Source organism: Sturnus vulgaris, chromosome Z (assembly GCF_052056855.1).
Source record: "Sturnus vulgaris isolate bStuVul1 chromosome Z, bStuVul1.hap1, whole genome shotgun sequence".
In the NCBI taxonomy this organism is placed as follows: Eukaryota; Metazoa; Chordata; class Aves; order Passeriformes; family Sturnidae; genus Sturnus; species Sturnus vulgaris.
Window position 1 is genome coordinate 44,586,252 of NC_142283.1, and position 25,427 is coordinate 44,611,678.

General features: G+C 37.9%; 1 protein-coding gene across 1 annotated transcript in view; it reads left to right on the forward strand.

Annotated features, from left to right (window-relative positions):
• Window positions 1-945: 945 nt before the first annotated feature.
• Window positions 946-25,427, forward strand: part of RASEF (RAS and EF-hand domain containing) — a 33,777-nt gene continuing 9,295 nt past the window's right edge. Inside the window, exons 1-13 of the mRNA XM_014869083.2 lie at window positions 946-1,313; window positions 10,891-11,037; window positions 11,827-11,917; window positions 15,156-15,251; window positions 16,211-16,288; window positions 16,759-16,874; window positions 17,578-17,646; window positions 18,500-18,584; window positions 19,985-20,076; window positions 22,501-22,735; window positions 23,729-23,866; window positions 23,956-24,103; window positions 24,999-25,080. Of these exons, the coding sequence (XP_014724569.1) occupies window positions 946-1,313; window positions 10,891-11,037; window positions 11,827-11,917; window positions 15,156-15,251; window positions 16,211-16,288; window positions 16,759-16,874; window positions 17,578-17,646; window positions 18,500-18,584; window positions 19,985-20,076; window positions 22,501-22,735; window positions 23,729-23,866; window positions 23,956-24,103; window positions 24,999-25,080 (1,745 nt within the window). The remainder of the gene's footprint in view (window positions 1,314-10,890; window positions 11,038-11,826; window positions 11,918-15,155; window positions 15,252-16,210; window positions 16,289-16,758; window positions 16,875-17,577; window positions 17,647-18,499; window positions 18,585-19,984; window positions 20,077-22,500; window positions 22,736-23,728; window positions 23,867-23,955; window positions 24,104-24,998; window positions 25,081-25,427) is intronic.

The following is a 25,427-nucleotide window of genomic DNA, read 5'->3' on the forward strand; positions in this document are numbered from 1 at the left end:
CTAGTTCTCATTTACAGTATGTGATTTATTGAGGACAGGTCAGTTGGACTATTTGTGCTCTGCTGATTCACATAATTAGGCTATATTTTGACCAATAAGGAAATGTTGTTTTGACAGATTTGTAGTCTGCTTATCCCAATTGTGGTACAACAGAATTTACATTTGCAGATAGACATAAACGTAGGGAAATAACTAATAATTTTAAAATATCCCTTTGATTCAAATGGAATCTGAGTCTTCAGTCCGACTTCAACAAGGAAGACATCTTGACTTCTGTCAAGAAAGACACTAGTTCTTCACAAAGCACTGGAAAGCTGTCTCCTCCGATTTATTGATTTGAATGACTCTTTTGCATTTTCAGTTTAAGATTAAATTTTAACAATCCACATTCCTAAATCACTGGTGGTGAGACATCTGTGAGCACATACCCTTAAGGTATAACTCCAAGACTATTCGTGTCAGCGGGAATTGATCTGTTCAAACTTCGTGTCATCCTGGGGGTTCTGGGTTTCCCATGAACGTGAAGAGTATTTTTCTCACGTTGGAAAACAGAAGTTAGGTTTCAACACCTTGTGGTGACCGCATAGTATGAGTACTCACATTTGATTGCTGCAGGGGGGTGAGACACGTTTTTTACCCTGCCTTGCTGTCTGTAGTTACCTGTACCGTTCGCAACTCGCTGGGCCCGAGGGGAACCCCTCGCCCCCACACTCCGCTGCCGGCTGGGGACCGCCCTGCTCTCCGGGGGTGCCGGCAGCCCGGCCCGGGACCTGCCCCGGCCCGGAGCCAACACCTGCCTTCCGCCTCCCGGCCGTGCCCGGCCCCGCGGGGCGCCGGGGCGGAGCAGGCCCGGCCCGCCCCGCTGAGCCGCAGGTAGGGCAGCCGCCCACCCGATCCCATCGCCTTCTGCCCGCGCTCGGAGTCTCCGCGCCCCGGCGCTGGCCGATGGATCCCGAGGCGGCGGGGGACGAGCTGTCCCGCTTGCGCGCCCTCTTCCTGGCGTGCGACGCCAGCGGCTCGGGCCGCATCGAGCGGGAGGACTTCGCTGCTCTCTGCGCCGAGCTGCGGGTGCGGCCGGCCGAGGCCGAGGCCATCTTCCAGCGCCTCGACAGCGACCGCGACGGGGCCATCACCTTCCCGGAGTTCGCCCGTGGCTTCCGCGGCGCCACGCGGCCGCAGCCCGGTGGCAGCGAGCCGGGAGGCGAGGACATGGAGGAGGAGGAGGCGTCAGCGGCTTGGGTCGCCGCGGGGCTGGAACAACCCTGGAAGGACTTCGAGGTGCGGCTCGGGGACGAGGCGAGGTACATCCCCAGGTAAGGTCCGGCCCTGCCCGCTCCGTCCCAGCCCAAGCCCGGCGGTGGGAGCGGGTCGCGGCCCCGGGGCTGGCGGGCCGAGCCGCGGGCACCCCGGCCCCGCCGCTGCCGAACCGGCCCCGCCGTCCTGGGGGCGGGAGCGGCCCTCCCGGCGGGGCCGCCGCCGGCGCTGATGCAATCCCGGCTGGGGAGCGGCCGAGCCGCCTGACCCCTCGCCCCCTGCGCCTGCAGGTGTAGCGAGCCCTCCGCACACCTGCTTCCCGGCTGCGGTGGTTTCCAACGCCGATCTTCCAGCGGGCAGCCGCTTCTGGCTGCCTCCGCTCTGTTCTGCTAGCGACCCACGTGGGAAAGTCAGGCTGCTAGAGCACACGGGATGTAAAGTTCTGTCGGCTCCGCAGGAACTTCTTCCTCGTGCTATTCCCCGACCAGCCCTCGGCATTTTTCTTCCAGCTCTGTCAGCCTTTTCTTGGTACAGGCTGACCAGCAGAAGGTTTGCCTCCACGTTAACGGTGCTGGTAAATATGGCCCTGGGTCTGATGAGCTCACTGAAGATTGTGACAGTTTTTGTCCCCGGTCTCAGTGAAATGAAGACAACTGTTGGTAGCTCGGTTTGAGATTTAAACCCGTTTACCACTAGTCTGTCAGTACAGGGCTGATTTCAGTGTACAGAGGCACAATTGTGGTGACTCTCAGGAGTCTGCCAGAAAGCTGTGGTGCTCAAAATCAATATGAAAATGTTGGCCATAGAAACTATAAAGTGATTCTGCTTCATTTTAAAATTGTGGTTTATGATGGGAAACAAGTAATCTGAGTTTCAGGATTTGTCAGCTAGTCAAGAGAGTTAAAAAATGTCATGTATGTGCACATATCTCTGTGTTGTCTCTGTGTAGTGCTCCTTAAATTCCTACCTAGATCAATAATTTGGTTCCAGCCACATGAAAATGTGTTTGGATTATGACGTGAAAAGTTTCTTCAGTAAAATTTTCAGTTGCTTAACCTAATACTCATGTGCAAATATGAAGTAAATTTTCTTTTATTTTTGGACTTAACATGCTTTAGTCTAATTGGACTGCCCCGTTTCAGACAAAACAGTAAGTTCGTACAGGTCTTTCCTAATTTGTTCATGGTGCTTTCCTTGTTAGACACTTGCTTTCTACAGAAAGAGAACAAGAACAAAAGATTCTTTGAAAGCTTGCAGGCATAGTTTATAACCTGAAGTCAGAAACTCAATAGGAGCTGAAAAAAAATCTGACTCATGAACAGTGGTAACTTGTAAAAGCATCTGTCTCCTCTCGGTAATAGTTCTGTTTCAGTATCCTGGTTACTGTTTGCAGCAGCAGTTTCAGTGTAGTCTAACTGATTGTCTAAAAGGAGAGTAGTAAGGAAGGGGAACAGCTTTAATTGGCTCCACTGGCAAACGCATCTGGTAGTTTTGCTAAATTCGTTATGACATAATGTAATTTGTGTTAGGATTCTTTTACATAAAAACTGAAAACAACTAAGTTCTGTTGGTTAAACGCTATCAGGTAGGCAGAAATTTGATGTAAATATTTCCTATTCAGGTTCAGATTTTAACATCCTTCATGGCTGGCTGTATTTATTAAGTGTGTGTGTCAGTGTCAACTGAAAAACAGTGTGCCCTTTGTTTTTTCTCTCTCCTGTCCTGAAGTGCTAGAAGTAGGTTTGTTCTACAGCTCTTTTATTTTACCATTTGTAGCCCACATCCTTTTTTTGTTGTTGTTGTTGTTGAAACATATGAAAGGTTTGTTTTTTGTTTTGTTTTTTGGTTTTTTTTGTGAATAGTTCCACTAAAATCATTAGGACCACTTACATGAGTAATGAATATATTGAAATTCTTTGAGGAGCCTTAAGCAGAAGAATATAAAAAAATCAAGCAAAGTACAAGTTGGACTAAAATATATTTATCTTTTGGTTTAAATTATTGAATTTGTTTTAGTTGTTTCAGGAAAAGGCAGTACTTTGAAAACTGCAACTGGCTTGGAACACACCTCCGTTTTCAGTGCTATAAAAGAGTTGGCATCCTTTTGTTGTATTTTATTGCTCTTGTTGTGACTGCAGTTTGGTGTATCAGTTGCACAGTCCTTTTAGATTATACTTCAAGAGATTCAAGTCTATGTTGAAGCTGTGTTTTTATTGTTTGCAGTTAAACAGGCAGAGTCACACTAAAGAGTCTAATTACAGCCTTGCTCTTTTCCTCCTCACCTGAACAGATTTTTTGGACTAAACTAAGTTAGGTTTCTTGGTAAGATGGTTACTGTGAGTCAAAGTATTGTTTGCCTTAGCCTTTACTTGTGCTTGGCGGGCAATTTGCCTCTAGGAAAAAAAAGGTGGAAAGTCTTTCCAGGCTGATAACCTATATATGTGAAGTCAGACTGTAGAGGAATTGTACAGAGGGTCGGTTTTTTTGTGCGTTCATTGTTTTTTTCTTGTTGTTGTTGTTTTGCTTGTTTTTAATTTCATTTAAAGTGCAGCTACCCTTCTGCATTGTTACATTTAATCAAGGCCTTTAGTTTATACGTATGTATAGTGAATTGCCAGCTGGAGATCTGTTTTATTGAGAAGTCAGCCGTGTTCGTTAGTTTATTCCTCTAGGAAGTATTTGCAATGGTACAGGGGTGGACAAAATAGAAACTTACCTTTTGGTGCTCCAGGCAGTGAGTGAATCAATGCTCTGCCACACTGGTAGTGTTTAGCCCTTGATAGTGTTACTGGATGTTGCACTCTTTCTTGTGTCCAATCTCAGTTTGAATTTCAGTGGCAAGACTGAAAGGTTCCCTCCATGCTCCTAATAGACAGATGTGTTCCTTTGAACGTGTGGGAATGTCTCCCTCATGGCAATTCTTTTTCCATTCTAAAGCTTGAGCAAGGAATAATCTAACATCTTCTGACACTACAAGAGATATCTTGTACTTATGAATGCCTTCAGTAAATTACAGACAAAAACCGTCCCGGAAAACAGATTTTAAAATTTCATGTCAAAGACTTCAGGCAGAAAGAACAAAGGCTTGGGACTGTCAAAAAGACTAAGCCCTACCAGGCAACTTTAGTGCAATATTTGGCAAATTGGATAATCTTATTGGAAAATGAGCTAAATTAATTAGAGCATGGGTGGATTAATATGAAGCTGAAAGTTTGTATCCCTATTTTGAGTTAAATCTGCTGCCTCTGAGAGGCCTCATACTCCATTGCTTTGTGTTTTAGTCTTTGAGACTGTTTTATTTGTGTGCCTTGTACTTTCAGCCAAGCTGACTATTCATCAGACTCAGATTTCAGTGCTGCCTGATTGTGAGATTTTATGCCTCAATTCCAAAGTCTTTTAATGTGATTATGATAACAGTGTGCCCCCAGCCATGTATTCGGGAGCTGTGTAGGAAATGTGGATCTGGGGGATGTGATAAAATGAGAAAAGCATGCTGTTCTTAACGTGAGCTATTTAAACTGCAAAAACAGGCAATGCTCATGGGATATACCACTGTACTACAGCAAAGAAGAGAAGCTCTGCTGCATAAAAAACCCATCCAAAACCTGCCATGCTCTTGCTGTCATAAAATAGGATAGATTTTTGCCAAAGTCAATATAGAGCACAGTATAAACTTTTATCAGCAATTTGTGTTTACTTCCATGAGATGATGAGCCATGAAGTCAGAAGTGGAGAGGTTTCCCTCGAGGTTGAAGCATGCTCCCTGGAGAGGACATAAAGGCAAATCCTGAGGAAAAGCAAATGCTGTGACTTTTTTTTTTTTTTGTTACAGTTCTGGAGAGGGTATCTCGTCTGTAAGAATGTTGTCTTGTCTTTTAATACATATCATGACAGGGGTCTGAGAGGTGCTCTGCTGAAAATATGATGGATACCCTTCTGTGAGCTGGAAAACTTTCTAAGCTACTTTAAGTTTTATCGCTTTTCTGATTTTTCCTTTAATCAAAACAGCATCTATGCCAACTAATTTAAGCACTGTAGCATTCATTTTCCTGGATTATTTTCCTGGTATCATCATGTGATCATTTGCCATAATGTCTTTGAAGTGTTCTCCTTTTCTACAGACTTCATCTTTCCCTGCCTGTCTCACAGTCTTTTCTAGTGCTCTACTGGCTCTAAATCACACCTCTAAGAGATGAGCATTCATGCTTTGGAAACATTAAAAATCTTTCCTCTGGGAATCAGACCTTGGCTGGGCTGTCCCATCTGAGGGTTACTGATTTGATTGTGTTCTTTTAATGCAGTCTGTTTGAGAAGGGATGGACACAGAAAAAGAAAAGGTAGTATTTAAAAACCCATAGTGCTTCAAGTTGACAAATATTTTGGATTTTACACTGTGTTAAAATTCTGTGTAATCTATTTTTCTTCAAGGCACTCAATTTAGAAAAAGTGTTAGGCACTTAGCAGTGACGAAGTTAGATCCTTTCCAATCTGTATCAGATTTCGTTGTTCTTTTCCATTGACTGTTGCAGTGGCATATCCAATGTGTCTGCTTTTCAGGAAAAGGTACTTCTCGATCTCTTGAAGGCATACATAGGCTGTTGGTCTCCAGTGTAAGCACAATTATCAACTCATAATGCTTGAGCTTTGTTTTGTTCTGACTACCCTGCTCAGACCTTCCCAGCTCAGACCTTATGCTTCATCTCTTCATGTCTATACCAGAACAGAACTTATGCAAGTGATCAGAGCAATTTTACAGGCTGACCTACAGGTGAAAGAGAGAACTAAAATAGTGTTCTAAAACCAAATACTGCCCTTAGGGTTAGACTGAGGCGCATGTGAAACATAGCATATTCTTTCTGGCGATTACATAGGGAACACATGTAAGATACTGAGCAACTCTGGAGTTGTTAATAGTTGAAAAATTCCATCATCTTCCTCTGAACTGCATTCAGAGTGTGGATAATTAGTTGAATGGTTACTGTAGAATCAGCAAACCAGAAATAATACTATGAATTGATAAGGATTAATATAGCTGTGTGGAGTAAAGGAAATTGTGATGCAATATAACCTAAATATCTGATATCCCCAGAATCAGTGTTGTGGGTTTTTTGGTGCAGGTTCTCCCCCTACTCCTGCTCCACTTCTATTCAACCATAGTATTTTAAATCTATCATATTAGAAATTACATTATAATCAGAGTAGTTTTATTTTTTTTATGCAGTTCTCACAGGAACTCTCTCAATACTGTAACTTTGCTTAAGTTAACTCATGTGAAGCTGTGCAAATATTGACTAATTAGTCTTACTAAGTACTAATTTTACAGATGGTTTATGCTATAAGACCTTTGAGATGAGGTAAGTAAAAGCCAAAGCAGTCCTTGGCCACAATGTTATACTTTTTGTGGGTTTGATGTCTGCACAAAATAGCAGAGAAGCAACAGAAATAAATGCATGCATGATGAGTAGAGCAACCATAGTGCCAGATGAACAAAGTGACAGACTTTCATGCCATATATTAAAAATCCTCTCTCTATGGATTAGTATTTGTGAATACCTTTAAGTTCCACACTCACACATTATTGTGTTAGTGTGGAACTTAAAGGTGTGCAGCTAAATGCACTGAAAAAATTAATTTAGGATTGCAAGGAAAACCAGTTTTAAAGGGCAAGTCCAAGCATTTGAGACGAATTTTGCTGAAACATTTTGTCCAGAAAAAGGACAAACTATTTAGAGTTCAAGTCAGCTTGGTGAAATCCATTTATAAAATCTTTTGTGGTAATTAATTTTGAATGACTAAAGAATTTGCAGAAAGAAATAGTATGTATTCAAGAGGAAATGAGGACAAGCAAATTGGGCAATATTAATTGCAGCTAATTTGCCCTGCTGCCGCAGTGTCACTGATACTCACCAAAGCATGTGAAAACAGAGGAATGTTTAAAAATATAAAATGAAAATTGGAACAAATGATCTTCAAATACTTATTGCATCTTGATACAGAGTCCTCATAATTGCTGCTATCTTCATCATGGATTCATGGATACTTGAAGTGACTAAATCACTGACAGTCTTTCCAATTAATCACAGTGAAGAAGTATTACTTCGTCCTGAAAGCATAAGTGATTAAGTAATCCTGCTAATTTTGTTGCATGTCTTTGATTTCTCACCTGTTTTGTTGTTGTTATTGTTGTTTTTGGTGTTTTCTAGTGATTCTTTTTTTTTTTTTGTTGCTGTAGTAGTTGTGAGCCTACTTTTTAATTAAGACATCCTGTATTGTTGCTGTAGAAGCACACATATAAGTATCATTGAGAGTTTCAGTGACCAGTTGTGATCTTTCCAAGCCCTTTCCAGAATTCTACATGGTTAGTTGTATGGATATTGCTTGACTTCTTAAGCCTAAGTATTGCTCCATAAAACTGTGTTGCTGAAATATTTTGAATCCAGCTGTGTGGTAGATGGTCATTGGGATATGAAATATAAAACTTTTTTTTAATCCCAGAGGGACAATAAAACCTCACAGTAACTACTTTGAGTTTCTGGCTACTGCTTCTTAAAGCAGTCTTAGCTGTGTGGCAAAAGGTCAGCATCAAAGGCATACTGATTTCTAGCTTCAATTCAGGCATGTGTATTTCCAGATCACAGAATATTCTGAGTTGGAAGGGACCAACAAGGGTCATCAAGGCCAACTCTAAGTGAATGGCCCGTATAGGTATTGGACCCACAACATGGTGTTATTAACACTATCCTCTAACTTATGTTGGGTTTGCATATACTTTGAAAAGAATTACAATATAGTTATGGTTGGAAGGAATCTTGGAGACCATCCAGTCCAACCTTCCTGCCAAGGCAGTGTCAGCTAAGAGCAGGTTACACAGGAATCTGGCCAGGTGTGTTTTGAATATCTCCAGAGAGGGAGACCCCACAATAGCTTTGGACAGCCTCTCCCAGTGCTCTGCCAACCTCAATGTAAAAAGACTTTTCCTCATGTTGAGGTGAAACTTCCTATGTTTTAATTTATGGCCATTGTTCCTTGTTCTGTCACTGGGCACCACTGAAGAGTCTGGCACCATCCTCTTGGCACCCACCCTTGAGATATTTCTGTGTGTTAATGAGATCCCCTCTCTATTTTCTTCTCCAAACGAAACAGGCCCAACTCCTGCAGTCTCTCCTTATAACAGAGGGGCTCCAGACCCCAAATTGTCTTTGTGACCCTCTGCTGGACCCTCTGCAGTACTCCTTGTCTCTCTTTTACTGAGGAGCCCAGAACTGGACACAGCACTCCAGGTGTGGCCTCACCAGGGCCAAGTAGAGGCACAACTCCTTCAGCCTTCTGGCCGTGATCTTCCCAGTGCATCCCAGGACACCATTGGCCCTCCTGGCCACCAGGGCACTGACGGCTCATGGACAGCTTGTGATGCACCAGGAGTCCCAGGTCCTTCTGCACAGAGCTGCTCTGTAGGAGCAACCTCTGCCCTGTGCTGGCACTTGGGGCTGTTCCTCTCCAGGTGCAGCACCTGACACTGGCTCTTGTTGAACTCATTTTCTCTCTGCCTGGCTCTCCAGACTATCATGGTCCCAAGGAATTGCAGCAGAACCTTCAGGTGGATCAGCCACTCCCTCAGTTTAGTGCCCCAGCAAACTTGCTGAGGGTATTTTCTATCATTTCATCTGGGTCATTGACAAACAAGTCGAACAAGACTGGTCCCAGTATTGATCCCAGAGAATACCACTGACTACAGACCTCCAGGTGGTTTCTGGAAATGTCCTTAGCAGTTTTTTTAATGCAAATCATTAATTGAATAAATATACATTTGATGAGTTCTTTAATGTTACATTATTTGTGCAGAGTTGGTAGCATCTGATGATCAGATAAATATGTTCGTTATTGCTACCGTTTGTGAACCTCAGCATTTCTCTGTTTAGAATACATTTTGAAAAAGAAATTGTGTGCATACATTGGAAGATTTTTAACTTACTAAATGCAGGTAAGCATTAGCCTTTGTAAAGGAAATCCTTTGCAAGACAGTAACATGTATGTACACAGAAATTCCTCAGGCATTAGAAAATATTTATCTCTTTGTGCTGGTTTTATGTTTCTCTATCTCAAAATGAATGTCAACATTTCAGCTGGAAGCAAGTTTTGCAGTGTCCTGAAGTAGTTAAATTGTTTAGAAGGGAATTTGAGAAAGGGAATTAATAAGTTATGTAGTGTTTTAATAAAGTAAGTTAGACCTTCAATGGAGAAATCGCATACAAGAAGGAGAGTGCTGCAGCATTGATAATCAAAGCTGTGGAATTGCTTCAAGTGGGGAAAAAATGGAGCGAATATACAATGATTGTTGATATAATGTGTTTGGTAAAGGTATTAAATAGCACTGCCTCCACTGAAAATAGAAAAACTTCAGCTGTCTAAGAAGGAGGATTGTTTAATCAGAGTTCAAGCTTTCATTATCAACAAAAAGAGGACATGTATTTGTGGTGTTAGATATGGTGTTAGACTTGAACTTGCAAAACATTATTTTTGGTTGTGTTTCTGCTTCTGATAATGTCTATTTCTTCATTACTGGCCTGTTTTCTCCACTTTTCTAGACTTGATCTTCTCTGTTCCTTTTTTTCCATTTGGTTTTTCAGTTGTTGAATACCTGTTCATGTTCTAGTACATAGTCTATGTCAATTGCATTCAGTTTTCCTTTGGACAGCTAATTCTGTTAAAAACATTTTCTGGTATGCTGCCTAATGTAATCCAGGAGGTGGAACCTAGGATGTAAAACAAAGGTTTGCATGACATACCAGTAGCATGAACAGAAATCCGTGCTATTTATGTAGTAATGGAATTTGTAAAAGCTTTTTCTTTCTTTTTTTTTTTTTTTAAGCTTTTTTTTTTTTTTTTTAATCTTGTAAAGGTTCTTTGCTCTGACAGTTAGGACAGTATGTAATCTCTGTAAATGAGTCCAGATTAAGTAGAAATCAGAATATACTATTCCTTCATTGAGGCAGCTTTTCACTTCATTTCAGGAGAGCTTTTAACAAATAAAATACCTACAGAAATATTTTCTTTTTTCTTTATGAGATATAGCAGTCATTTTTTACATGAGAGTCATATATGTAATTAACTTCTTATAACAACAGATTTATTTGTGTATAGAGCAGAATAATTTGTAAAACTGGAGAGCTGTATTCTTATTTTGCCTAGAGCCCCCCTCCCTCTATCTCCTTTCCCTTTTAACTTAGGTAGTTGGCATTCATACCCATTTTCAATCCTTATGCAACCTCCTGAAATCTTAAGTTACTTCACGGATTATGATTAATATTAGAGCAATCAAGAAACTTGATATACATTGTGGATTACCCCAGTGGCATTCTCTTCATTACACTATGAATAAAAGTAAAAAAATATTTCATTAGGCAGATTTTTTTTTTTTGCAATAGCTATATTAAAGCAGAAGCATGGAAATGGTGAACATAATTTAAAAGAATTTAAACATACTCTACTTAGTGTTCAAAACATGAATCTAACTTGTTAAATTTTAAAAGTAGGCAAAGAGGGGAATATCTTAATTTGTAGTAAGATTTTTCAAATCTGTAATAGAACATTGTTCCAAGTAAAGTGCATTAAAATGTGCATATCTCTCTTTTTCAGACAAGAGCAGGTCAGTGTTCTGTATCAGAACATACACATAGCAGAACCAAGATTAATCCAGCCATATGAGCATGTCATTAAGAGCTTCATCCAAGAGATCAAACTTCAAAGCACAGAGATGGAAACTCTGGCCATAGCAGTAAAAAGGTACAGTGAATTGTGTTTCTAGTTCAGTTCTGCAGTTTCTTTTTTTTTTTCTCTCTTCTCATGCTTCTTTTGATTGAACTTCTGAGAGTTAATGCCAAAATATACCATGCAAAGTATTTCCATAAGCGAAGTTCTGAAGTTAGTTTGTATGCATACCCTCATGTGTAAGCACATATAGCAGCCGGCAAATGATTACCTGTTCATACTTTTGATAAATTCTGGACCAAATTTTTGCAGACTCTATTGTTAGTTAATTGCTTTAAGACATTTTGACTCCTCTTCTTTGGCTGCAGTTTTGAGTTTTGTCATACATGTCCACTATACTTTCATTTTAGAAATCATATTTTTGCTTTGTGAGCTTCAAGGAGTGTATTTACCTATTTTAACTACTTGGCACTGTCAGTCTCACATCATTACTGCCAAAACCAAACAGATTAGCTCAGGACAGAGATCTCGTATGTGTGGGTGATGGAAGTTGCTTTTGAAGTCTCTTCATAGGACAATAAGAGGCACCTTTTATCTTTGTAATTTAATTTTAAAAATGCAGATGTGATGTATTTCATGCTAATCATCAGCTTGTAGCTATTATTTATAATCTAATTTGCCAGTGTCTTCAAACTAATTTGGGATTTAGGTTCCCAGTCACACCAGTTTCAAGGTCTGGGTAATGTTAAATTGTTTCCATGTCTGTCTAATTTGTTTCAGTTGAGGTAGGCAGATGTGTTTCACACAGTGTTTCTTTCAAGCTAGAGTGCAATTCCTTAGAGAATATTTTCTTTTAAATTTTAGAGCTCAGGACAAAGCAGCTGTTCAACTCAGTGAGTTGGAGGAAGAGATGGAACTACGGATACAGGCTGCAGAGCATAAAGTTAAAAAGGAAGTGAGTATTTTATATTTACAGAATTTAATAACTACTAAACTCTCAGTGGTCTTAAGCAGGATTGTTGACCATGTGTGGTTTTGATTCTGATGTACTGACTCAAAGGGCAGCAGGCGGGGCCTGGACAAAAAAAAAGCTATCAGTGATATAAAAAAATGAATGATCTTAATGCTTTCCTAAAGAGGAATATCTGCTTACGTGTAATAAACCAAGAAAAAAAGTCTTTCCCTTTTGTGGGAGTATACTGGTTAAGAAGAGTTTCTTTCTGAGACCAATATTGGAAACAGACTGGAGAGAATTGTATTTCAGCACTAAAGAATGTAATCTAGTTCTCCTAGTAAAGGAATTTATGTAGAATTTAATGCTTGGATGATTTGGGCCTGCTTTGTCTATCTGCCTGGAGTAATGATCTTTCTTTCCTCCGTTCTCTTGCAAATACATTTTAGAGACTTAAGAGCGGGTAACTGTGATAACAATATGTGAAGACCTGGGCCTCTCAAACTTTATGGGAAATTCTGTTTTGATCTGCTCAGTTTTAGCTGTTGTCTCAACCTGCTTGCAGTCTATATGAAAAGGTGTAAAAATCTTCTTCTCTTACCGAGGGAGAGATATATTAGATCCACATGTGACTGCGTAATTCAAAGGAGCAAGACCAGCTCCCTGCTTCATTTTGAATTGTTACTTTATTCATTTAAGATAAGCTGAACTTTGTGGGCATAAGAATAGCAGTTTGTGAAAGTGTTCTAATGTGGGCATAAGAGATACATTAATTAAAACATATACTACAGGTATAATTATTGCTCAGTAGGACACACAGTATACTGAACATCATATAATTTGCTATAGTTCTTTCACCAGAGTATTTGCAGAACCAGAAGCAACAAAGTGCTGAATGCCAACTTGCTGATTTTAAGTAGTTCACACTAATTGATATGTGAAGGTAAACGGTATGCTGATGGATTTACTTCAAATAGCTTTCTTTTCCTATACAAGAGAAAACAGTCCTACCACACCATAAAAGCCTGTTGTGTTCCTAGAAACAAAATATAATGGCATAAAAATATTAAAGATATCACCCCTTTAAAAATAAAAGTATGTTTTAGTATGTTTAACTAGTGGTAATGTACCTCTTAGTAGAGATAAATTTTCTCTTTCAGAGAAGCTAAGTTGTTAATGTTTAGAAAACAAATACATTTTCTCTGAAAAATTACTGTTCTCAAAAAATGATAGATCACTGAAAAAGGCCCTGAATACTTTTTTTCACTGCTTTAAAAAGATGACTGGGATGTGTGTGTTTGCTTACTGAGAACATCTAAATTATGTACCAGCATTATGCAAAAGTCAATCTTCTATGTGTTATCTACATCTAGTGTATATTCTCAATCGCTGTTTACATCGAGCTATAGGTATGAAAGATGATCTGTTAACTTGTTTCTCACAAGGCTTTTTAAATTTTCACTCTCCAGTGTTCCTTGTAGCTCCTAGCTCCACATACCGCACCTACTAAAACGCCCTGAGAGTAAATGTTAAGTTATTTACTTTGTGGGAATGTACTAAGCCATTAATCTTAATGTCTGTAATCAAGGCTATTGTTTGTCAGAGTGATCTCACTCCTGCCACTGGGACACCTGCTTCTGCATGAGCCTATCCTAGATTTTGTTTCTTCAAGGGAAGCAAATAGTTACCAAATAATACTTAGGAGTCTATGCAGTTGGGAACAGTAGGGAAATCCAGCATAAATCGATTACTTTGATTGTTGTTTTAACACATGAATGCCAGCTTCACCTATGGGAAATTCTAATTCTGAATTCTGAGTGAAGTCCACGCCTGCCTCCTTCACTTGAAAACTCATCTCATTGGCTCCATCTGTCACTGCTGCATTCTGATTTTTTGTCTTGTGAAACTGGAGTCCCTGGAGAGTGACTGGAGTGAGTGAAACACACCAGTCTATAGCACACCACACATACTGTTCTCATTGTGGTTGATGCAGCCTCTTTCCAAAAACTCTCTGCTTTGATTAAAATAAATTTCAGAATGCTGTACTTGGTTTGAAATGCAAACTGAGTACTATATACAGATATTGTTATTTATACTGAACACCTGTGCTGGTTTCAAATAGTGAGAAAATTAAACCCATTCCAGTTGTCACCTTTTACCCCCTCTGCTTCTTCATGTAATAAAGGAAACTAGGAGAAATTATAAACTAGAGTTAGAGTTTACTGGAAAGCTGCAATAATCACAACAATATTAATAATATAGGATATACAAAGAGAGATAAAGTTTTACCCACAAAGGGCATTCACCACTGAATATCCCTGTGGGCAGTGCAGTCTCCAAAGACAGGCAAAATGATGTCCATCCTGATGTGGCTCCCCATTCCACAGGGAGGAAAACAAAGGCAGAACACCTGGAGGCTCCCACAGCTCAATGTTCTCCCCCTGGACCTGAAGTAAGGGAAGGACAAGGGACAACCCAAAACCTGGAAAGAGAGTTTGTCTGAATAAGGAGTTGTGCTGCCAAGATGCTGACACCAGTGGTGTTGGCAGTACGAGTGCAGCTTCTCTCTGGGGCTGTGGTGGTGACAGCAGGGCAGGTGTCTGGGCTCTCTGTCTGTGGTGATGGCAGCAGCTGTGGGACAGTGGCTCCAACAGCTCCAGCAGCTGCAACAGTGGCTCTGTCCCGGTGCTCAAGAGCCGTGCAGTCCTGACTCCAGTCTGGCACACACCCTGCTAAAAGACGGCACTACTTCCTTTTCCATCCGTGGCATTTTTCCTGCTGAGACCATCCTGGTGATGTGGATGGTATTGAATAGACAGCAGTGAAACAGCCTCCTTGTCTCTCTTCCTGGGACAGTACCATTCGAAACTGGAGGTGCTGTTGTGTGCTTGCCTTTTACTGTCATGGGCCTGTAGCAGTCCAACACTTGCAAGCAAAAGAATTTAAAAGAAAAATGGAAGTAAAAAAATAAGTGACATTGAGAATGTTAAGCTCAGGAATTGTGAATAAAAAACACTGAATGGATCCATATCTTTGCTTTCATGCCATCATTTTATTTCTATGATTGTTTTATAAGTGGACTGCAATTACAGAATTAGAATCTATGGATCTTAAGGAAGGGACAGAATGGAAAGACACATTTGTCTAAGTGAAAAGTATGTGCTTTCCAAATCAATGAATGAATTTTTTAATAAACATTTGAAACCTGTCTCAACTTCTAATGAGATTAAAAATATTGCAGGAGAAGCAAAAAGCTGAAGAAGCACTAAATGAGCTGAAGCGCCAGTATGACACTGAAGTTGGGGATCTTCAAGTGACAATAAAAAAACTTAAAAAGGTGAGTTGAAGTCTGGTGAGTTTTCTAAAGTGTTTGAAGAGATTTTGACCTTATGAAATGCATCCCTCAGGAGGGATAATCATAACTGTAGGTTTCTAATTTAATTTGTATTAGTAAATGGCAACTGCAGATAATTTTTAGATTTTGTTGTCGTTCTGTGCTTTTGTATTCATGCTGTGAAATTTGTTGAAATACTTAGGAAAGGGAGCAGCGACTACTACCTAAATTCCGCGGCTTAACAATTTTCTAGGTCTATCGGTTATTAACACTGCAGCTACCTAGTCTTGTATTTGGTCCATTAGAAATAGTCCAGTATATTGCCACTAAGTATATGTAACTTATAGATAAAGATGGATTTGCAGCGAGGTATAATAATTTACAGTAGTGTCGTGCATTTTAGAACCCAGCTGCAATCTGATCTTGTAATTTGATACCTAGTAGTAAAATAAACTGAAATCTCAGATAGGAATGATGTTTTGGGATATTTTGGTTTTAATTTTGATCTTTGTTTTAGCTGTAAGTTTTACCAGAATTATAACAAGAAAAGTGGATATATTTTTGGGTTTTGTATTTAATTGCACTTTAAAGAGCATTTGTAGAAATGGAAATTTTCACAAGAAACATGAGAGCTTCTTGTCCAAATACTACATGGCTGAAGTAGTAAAAATGTATATATATTTTTTTAAATTAGTGTTTGTATCTGTTTCTATCTTAATAGTTGTCTTCTCTGTCACTAGTTATATTTTATACCTAAAGAGTGCAAAATGCATATCAATTTTCTAGAAAGAGAGTAATTTTTGAAATAATGCTGCCTGCTAGTACATTCAGAAAAACTCTTTACGTTTTAAAAACTTTAGTAACTGTAAAACCTTGTAAGCGTTATTTATTGTGGTTTCCATAAGGTTTTTTTAATCAGAACAGTCAAATAAATTAATTGTGCATTTTTTTAATACTTCAAGCTGGAGGAGCAATCCAAATATGTCAATCACAGAGAAGATGTAGTTGAACTGAAAAAAAGAATACATGATATGTTGCTGGTAAGAGATTATTATCATTAACATATTAATTTAGTCTCAGTTTTAGTATCTGCAATACATATTGTTATACTTGTAGGAATTTGGGTTTTGATTTTTTTGGTTTGGTTTTGGTTTTTTTAAAAGTAAACTTTTAAAATCATGAGTAAGTGTATGTGCATCTTTAAAGTTGAAAAAGTTTAAATGTGTAAACATTCTATGTAGGACATTTAGGACATTTAGAAATGGCTTGAGATTATGCGGTTCCATATTTTTTGTAACTGAGTAGAAAAATGAAAGTTAAGAGATTCTTGCATGTTAATTTACTGACTTTGCTGTTGATTTAGCATTCTTTCATTTGCTTTCCCTCTCTATGCCAAATTGTATAGTGTTTCATTTTTATTTAACTTTGATTTTTTTATTCTATTATAATATATCAACATTTTATGGAGGTGACTATGACAGCTAACATCTAATATCTTCCTTTTTTAAAGGAAAATCAGAGACTTAAGAAAGATCTTTTAGAAGCGCAGACAAATATAGCTTTTCTACAGAGTGAATTAGATGCCTTGAAAAGCGAGTATGCAGATCAGTCTTTGAACACTGAGAGGTAAGTTACTTCTGCATGATAATATTTTCACCTGGGAAAAAACAAAATCTATTTTCTGATGTAATAATTATGTATGCAGTTGGCAACTTTTATTTTCTGAATTTGCCTTAAAGGGTAGGTACGTGTTTGACACCGTGTCATCAATTCTGTTCACTTTTCTTGTTAGGTTTCTAAAAGAAAAAGTTCTGGCTTTGATGTAAGCCCTCACAATCCTGCAAGAATATCCATTGATTTTAGTGGGACTTTATTAGGCATAAAACAACAGTACAGCATCAGGCATTTTTTTCTTCATGAGTATGTGTATGAATATTAGAGAGAATAGTTTTGGAAGCCTTCCATGTCTGTCTTAACCATTTGTTTTTCTAAAGTGAATGAAAGCTACTCCTAGTTAGTCTTTCAAAGGAGCATAAAAGGCAGTTTCATTGTGTGGTTATCTTCAGGTAATGCATATTATATTTCAAGGAAAAAGGAGGCAGTCCCTATGGTGATTTTGTACATCCTTAATTTTTCATTCAAAGTCTTTGTTGAGTTAAAATGGCAGAGATTAATGATGTCACCAAGTGATCTTTGAGTAAAATTGCTCTCAGCATATTTCAGCATAAATGTAAACTTTGCCAAAAGCGTTATGGTGAAAATATAGGAATATCCTATTAAGTATAAATTAATTTAAGTTTGATGTTGGGTTTTGGTTTTTTTTTTCCAGGGATTTAGAAATCATCCGAGAGTACACTGAAGACAGAGATAATCTCGAAAGACAAATTGAAATACTTCAGTAAGTTTTTAGTAATCCAGTTTTTTATTATCAAAGAATGTTTTTGTATGCAAAAGATCAGGTTGAAATTTGGAAAAAAGTGCCAAGTGAAAATACTGAAATGGCCTAAATTATCATAAATGGCTTTGTTCTCAACTGTCTTAAATATTAACTCTACTGACCCACTAACACTTCAGTTGGTTTCTTTCCATTTCTTTTCTTAGCCCCACTAACTTTCATTTCTTTCCAGTAAGCCAAATGCAATTTGAGTCTATCCATGCTATCATAAAAATTATTGCCTGGCTCCTATTTCTATTGGCTTTGCTTCTTCAGAAATTCTGTGTCTTATTGTTGTCTGGAAAGTAGTAAGACTGTGCAGTATTATACGATAGGTGTACAAGAAAGGTCACAATGAATAGATTTTTTTAATATCTTTATTTAATTTTCTTATCCTAAACAAATTCTTTCTTTCAAGAAATGAACTGTATTTGTCTTCAGAATCACCTCAGCAATAACTGAAGGGTAATCATTTTGTACAGAAATGGCTGGACTAGTTGTTTTGTTGTGTGGTTTTTCTTTTTTTGTGAACATTCCTACAGTATCTTTTTTCCACTCAGCTAACCAGAGACCATGCTGTTACAAGTGAAAATGGGCTTCCTGGGCTGCCACTGAAGCCTAAAATTCACAGTGATTTTTTTCAGATAATTTGAGTATCTGTTAATGTGTTTCTAGTTTCATGTTACTCTTTAGAGTTTGGCTGGAGGAAAAAAAAAGGGTCTTTTAGGAGTATTTTTAAAATTTTTTCTTTTTGAGAAGTTACATAGTTTTTCATATTTTCTTTAGTTCTGTGAGTTAATCTGTGTTTCTTTTTTAGATCAGCTAATAGAAAATTACATGACAGCAATGATGGTTTAAGAAGTGCACTTGAAAACAGTTTCAGCAAGTACAACAGATCATTGGTATGTGTTTATGATTTTATTACATTGTCATAGAAGGTGCAAAAATCAACACAGCAAATTTAAATTGGTACTTCAGTGGGTACTCAATAAATTGAGTTTTATTCAGTGGACTTGCTATGGGAATACTCCTGTGTAGTTTTGTTAGATTTTACTTATGTTTTGCTAAATAATGGAAGTTTTTTTAGAGCAAAGCTGCTTTCTGAGGTGCTTTGGAAAGTAACTATTTTTTAAATATGCTGTGATATTTAATGACGGGAATAAATCAGCAGTTTCTCTTGTGCTGAAGGTAATGTATTTATGTTGTGTATGGGAGTGTCCTACCATTGACAACACACTTTCTCAGAAAACTGCCCTTTTTTAGTGGCAAGGTCTTAACCTGACTTGAACTTTTGTCCGGGCATGTCACTGGGAAAATTAATAGCGTGGACTACTGATAGCGACCTTAGTCAGACCCTTTTGGGCTCTCAGAACTGCATTGGAGTGACTTTTAACAAATGTCACCTGACATCCTACAAACCAGAGAAAGGAAGGCTTGAAAGTAAGAAAAAACCTACGTTACATTGTCATTTTGCAATCCTGTGAAACCTGTTAAAACTCTTAAAATTAATGATTGGGCATCATGAGGAAAGCAGATAGCTTTTTAGAAGGATGGGACCAGAATAATGGGCCCACAAAGACAATATGGGACAGAAATGAGGAACACAGGGGTCGGTCACTGCCTGTTTCCAATATTCCATACCCGTGAACGAGTGCTTTTTGCTGATAAAAGCTACCACAGATTTGCTACAGATGCAACAATGGATACCATTTCTTACTGTCATGCGTGGAGATATAAATGACTATATTACAAAGAAGACAAGAAGTTGTTTTCAGTGAATAAATGTAAGCAGGCACAGCAGAATGTACAAAATACTTTGTCACATGCTATTAGTCGAGACCTTTCCTTCACTATCTCTCTCAAGAACTAGGAGGTAGCTCTCCTGAAACTAGCTTAGCTAGTGGCAGTTCCCCTTTTTTTTAGTAATCAGCATGCTTTTCAAAGCAGGCAGCTTTTCAAAGCTTAACATTTCAGTCTTCAGGTGTAGTCAGTGAAATCATCCTCTTGGAAATTCTTTTGTGGTTGAGCATGTCTAGTAGTAGAGCCAATATAAAGGCAGTGGTGAAGCCTAAATGCCATAGGTAATAGGCCTTCTGACCTTTGGTAGTATATAAAGTATGAAGTTTAACTAAATGTAAGTAGCTAAATATATATATATATGTATGTATGTATAATATAAAGAAACATTTGTTAAATACATCCAATTTGTAGTTTTGATCACACTTACTTTTTTCGTAACAAATCTAGATACTTTCTCTGTGTTCATCAAAGTTATAATGAATTTATTTTGTATCTGTTGCAGCGGTTAGCAAATACCTCACCAGGAAGTACCATTTCTAGAAGCAGTCCTAAATTTAATGGTGAACATTCTCCTTTAAATCCACGGTATGACAGGTAAGCCAGGCTTGCTTTTGTTAATTTAAAAATGGCTTGTCTTAGAAGAGCAGATTACTGTTAAGTAAGAGAGAATAGTTCTGTCTGATTTAGAAGTAATGAGTGACCATAGCATATGATCCAAAACATTCTGAAGTCAATAAGAATCTTCCCAATTGCTTCAGAAAGCTCAGGATAACCCTTTTCAGTGGAAGCCATTAACTTATGGAGAGTTCAGGCAGCCTCTTGTCCGGTCTTGGCCTCTTTTGACTCTAGTTTGATTCTCAGTCTCTTTGTCTCCAAAAAACTATATAACTCTTCTGACGGCCTTTGTTAGAGCCTTACTCAGTACCTTGAACATAAAACCAAAAATGTTTTATTTCTCAGCTTGTGTGCCTTTTTTCCCCATGTAATAATTACTACAAATGTGGCCCTGATTCTTAAAAAGAATAAACCACCTCATCTCACACTGACATGCAAGAGTAGTGAATGCACTTGGATTTAATGGGATAAGAGTACAAAGCCAGTAGGTTATCTAAATGGAATTTAGTGTCATTCTTATTCTGTTGTCTCTATGTGAGATGTGTTTGCTGGCTGTAAAGTTTTGTTTGTCACAAGCTGTTTCCTTTTTATGAATGCACATAAACCAAATTCCCTAATGTTGGACCCTCTGCAAATTTTTAGAGGCATCCACTCTAAGTTGCCTATATTAAATTCAGTAATTTTCTCAAGGAGTAACTAAAACCTCTCTGGAGGCTTAGTTATGTTGTTCTCTATGAATATTTATGAGTACCCGCCACATGGTGCAATCCTTGCATTTCCACAAAAGTGAGAAATACAAGCTACTTTAGAGGAAAGTTTGTGTGGTAGGAGTAAAGCTTAATCTTAACATGTGTGGCTTTATAGTATCAAAAGATAGAAAGAGATGTAAATGTACCCAAACCTGTTTGTTTTCAGTACTTTGTCTCCTCACATCAGATCAGCATTAAGAGTTTTGCATACTAACATGTTTTAGGCAATTTTTTCTAAAAGGTATGATTTTTCTTTTTTTTAATCTGTAAGATTCATCTTGGTCTAACTCGCTTTAAGCATATATGAAATTCCCAGCATTGAATTAATGGTTCAGTGAAGTTGAAAATTGCTTACTAAAGAGCTTTATTTCAGGGAATGCCTGACAAGCTTAACTTTGTTATAGCATGTACTCTTCCTCAGCATTTCAGTGATTTGATACAGGGCTAGTAGGTGCACGAATACAAAGACCATGCATGTATGCTTTGATATCCTACAGCAAAGATTGCATGCATTCATGTGATTATTCATTAGCCTGAAGGGATGTAAATTAGATGGTTCTGAATGTTAACTGCATGGGACAATGATGCCACTGTCACTCCCATTTGGCCAGTTATAGGAAGGAATTCTACTCAGTAACAACTTCATAATTTGGTGATTTTCTCCAGTGTACTCTCCCATGTTGTGCCATCACAGGGGAACCCCTCTGGAGCAAGCTGTTATTATAAGGATTGATGCTGACCTTGTCTGGTTTAGCAGTTCTGTGCATCACATCCATTCTCTACAGGGCTAAGCCAGAACCTCTCTTCTCTGCTGTGACCTGGAGACATTTACTGCCTCACTTTAGTTGATGCCTGTCCCTGTCTTGCTGAAGGAGCATGATAATGATTGTAGACATTGTAATCTTTTATATAAGACTGGTTTTTTTCTAAGATTCACTTTATTAATCTTCCTTTTCTGTGGTTTTAGTAACGTGAATATAACCTTTTTTTTCTGTAAGCCATACTAGCATTGCAGCATTCATTAAAATATTTTTCTATATTACAGTATCCAGAATGAAAAAAAAAAAAAAAGACTTTTGAAGGAAGTCTGGGGGGAAAGAGAGGAATTCTGTGTAAAAATTTAGGTTTTTCGTAGCCTACCAAACTGTAAGAAATTTTTTCAGTGACTTCCTGAACTTGGCTACTACTTCTTCTGTATTTATAGCTGTTTCTTACTGACATGTGTGCCTCTGTGAGCAAGTACATTCATATAAATGAGATACATTATGTCAAGATTATATTATGAGCTAGAATAGGCCAAAATTAGCTAAAACATTGCATGTATTTTTCTTTTTCTTATGTCTTCATCATACATCACTTTCGGAATGTTTTTTTAGATCAGCTTATTAAAATTAACAAATAGTCATAATTACTGAGATTTGGAAAGTCATCTTCAGTAGCATAGATTAAATAATTTAATCTGAGCATCCCAAGACATATGATTGAGAAAGAAACTCTTTATAAAGGCAAGGCAGGGATTAACATGTGTCTCTAACTTAACGTTAGCATGTCTGAGAGTTGGCTATTCCAGAATTGCTCAGAAGAGCAATTATTTATTATTGGAATTTATTATATGGAATAATTTATTCTTCCCCTTCCAATATTTTCTTATTAGGTCATCTCATTCATCTTGTGTTGATGAAGATTATGATTCTTTAGCCCTTTGTGATCCGATGCAAAGGATAAACTGTGAAGTTGACAGCTTACCTGAGAGCTGTTTTGACAGTGGTTTGTCTACTCTGAGAGATTCAAATGAGTATGATTCAGAAGTGGAATATAGGCATCAAAGGATTTTTCAAAGGTCACAGTATATGCAAGAAAGCTTTGGTGGTGATGCTTCTGATACAGATGTAAGTGCCAGATTTACTCCTTCTGTGGGGAAGGCCTTTGATTGGAGACAAAAACAGCTTCCTGTTTTTAAAATAAAATGGGTCTTTGTCTACAGGCCAGTTAAAAGTAAATATTTGGGACATATGCATTTAAATTCATTAGTGAAATTTTTTTGAGAATGTATCATTTTTGGATACATTTTTGAGGTAATGACTTCATTTTTAAAGTTTGAGATTTTTGAGGGTTGTTAAACTGTATGCAGAAAGGAGCTAATTTTCTAATGATAGAAACAAGCAGATAGAAGTAAAGTAGGTTTCCATTCACTTCCTCTTACAGTGCTGTGGCAGTGGAGAAAAAAGCACATATGAGATAGAATACTGTTAGTGCCCACATTGACTTACAGGCTAAGTCGTGGAGAATTAAAAAAATCAAAGAAGGTGTTACTGTGTCAGTTTTATTGTTAGTAACATTGAAAGATTTACTGAGGACTACTTAGCCAAAACAGTATCAAGCACAGTAGAATGTTTTTTTCTAAGGTAAACCATTTTCTGTGCATTTAGTAGACATTAATCTGTGTTGAGACTTTGCTATTAATAATGTTGATTACAGCTGTGCTCTACTTAATTTAGCTTGAGTAGTAATAGCATAGAGAGTAATGTCTTTGGGGAAATTCTTCATGTTTGCAAAATAAGCTTTGACATAAAGTATTGTCACAATTGTTTATTGTGACTATGTTTTAAGCTGAAATTTTCAGATAGAAATTAATTTTCTTTTTAGACTTACTGAAGGGACGGATGTCGAACAATAAAAATGTTGAAAGACAAAATGTAGATAATAGTAAAGAGCAAAAATGAATGAGAACAGAGTAATCACATTATTTTGATTAGAATTGCACAGCTGTGTCTGGTATTTCTCTGTTTAATCCAAACTGTTAAAATGTTTTAATCAGTTTTAGCTGTTCCTTTCCAAAAAACACATACTTTTCTCACCAGAGAACTAACTCATACTTTCAGGTTCCAGAGATCAGGGATGAAGAATCATACAGTCCTGCTAACAGCCCTGCAGCTGTGGACTGGAAGCCCTCACGACCGGTTAGTCGAAGCAGCTCAGTTGCTTCAACGAGGAAACACATATGTCCTCTCACTCCTCAGGTAACCAGTTCTTCAGGAGAAAAATGGAAAAGAATGATACAGAGGGGTCTTACTTTTTGAGTTGTTATAGAGGGATTTTTTTTTTTCAGTCAGATGCAACTGAATGCATTCCAAAATACCCCAATTCAGAGAAGGCTTACAAGATTGTTCTTGCTGGAGATGCAGCAGTGGGAAAATCCAGTTTTCTTATGAGACTTTGCAAGAATGAATTTCAAGGCAACACCAGTGCGACTCTGGGTATAGTTGGTCTTCTTCTTAAAATATCGAAATTAATTTCATTGTTATTTTACAGTGAAGTGGGTGAAAAGCTTGCCTTTGTCATGCTTTGTCGTTGCTACACACACAGGTTGAGGTCTAATTGAGTACTAAAGCTCAGTAATAACAGCTGTTTGTAGTGGACAATAGGGTACTGGTCTAATTTAGTTTTTCTTTACGAAGCCTCTTTTGGAACAATACAGAGCACCAGAGAAGGAATGTCAGTGTAAGGAACTTTCAGTGTGTGTATGAACTCTTCTGCATTTTTCATTGCTTTCTTGTTTTCTCAACACTTCCCACTTTCCTTAATATTTCATACTATCTTTTGATGTCTTTCCTACTATTTTTTGTTGAGATTTCTTCAAAGTGTTATTGAAGCTTTGGTTTAAATACAGCTAGAAGGATTTCTGACTGACTTCTTGTTTGTATTAGTATAGCTGTCAGCCAACAAACTTAAGTCTTAACGATTCCAAAGACTGAATTTTGTCTTCCAATCATATCATACCTATATGTTTGTTTGTTTTATTGCCTCTTGTCAGGATTTTTGTTCTAATTTATCTTTTTCTTCCTAGGGATTTGAAACCAATTTTTTTACAAAGCACGTTCACTTCTTTGATAAAACTGTTTAGAAAAGTAAAGCAAAAGGTCTTATTTTTTGTTCAGAATGCAATTTGTATCAATTCTGGGAAAAGACAAATACAGTCAGGGGATTATTGCAGTTCAGAAGTATGAGCATGACTGACTGAAATCTCATAACCTATTAAAAAGACATAAATTTTGGAAAAACTATTGTATATAGCCCCTACTTTGTAATTTTCTGTGGTTTTTTAAAGATTAATGATGGTTTTTTTTAGACTATATGCATGATTCTTTTCAGGTGTGGATTTTCAAATGAAAAGACTAATTGTTGATGGAGAGCCTACAGTGCTACAGCTGTGGGACACAGCTGGGCAGGAGAGGTTAGTGATCCTCTGCACTTACCTAATCCGATTTCTTTTGTAAAAGTAATTTAACTTTTTTCATGTAGCTGAAAAAAACCCCATTAATTTTATAGTCCATATGTAAATATCTGTAAACAGATGCAATTTTTCTCTGCTGAGACCTCAGGACAGGTGGAATTTTTTTAGCTTTGGTGATGCTTGAGGTAATCTTTTCTCACCATAGAGGAAAATAGTTGAGGTTCACCAGAGGATTAATTAATTAAATCCATGTGTCCCTCCTTGGCATTACTAAATGGTGTAGTAGATGCATATGGTTTCTTCTCTTTTTAGTCTTTGGCTTTCTTTGTTCTTATGCACCTGTATTT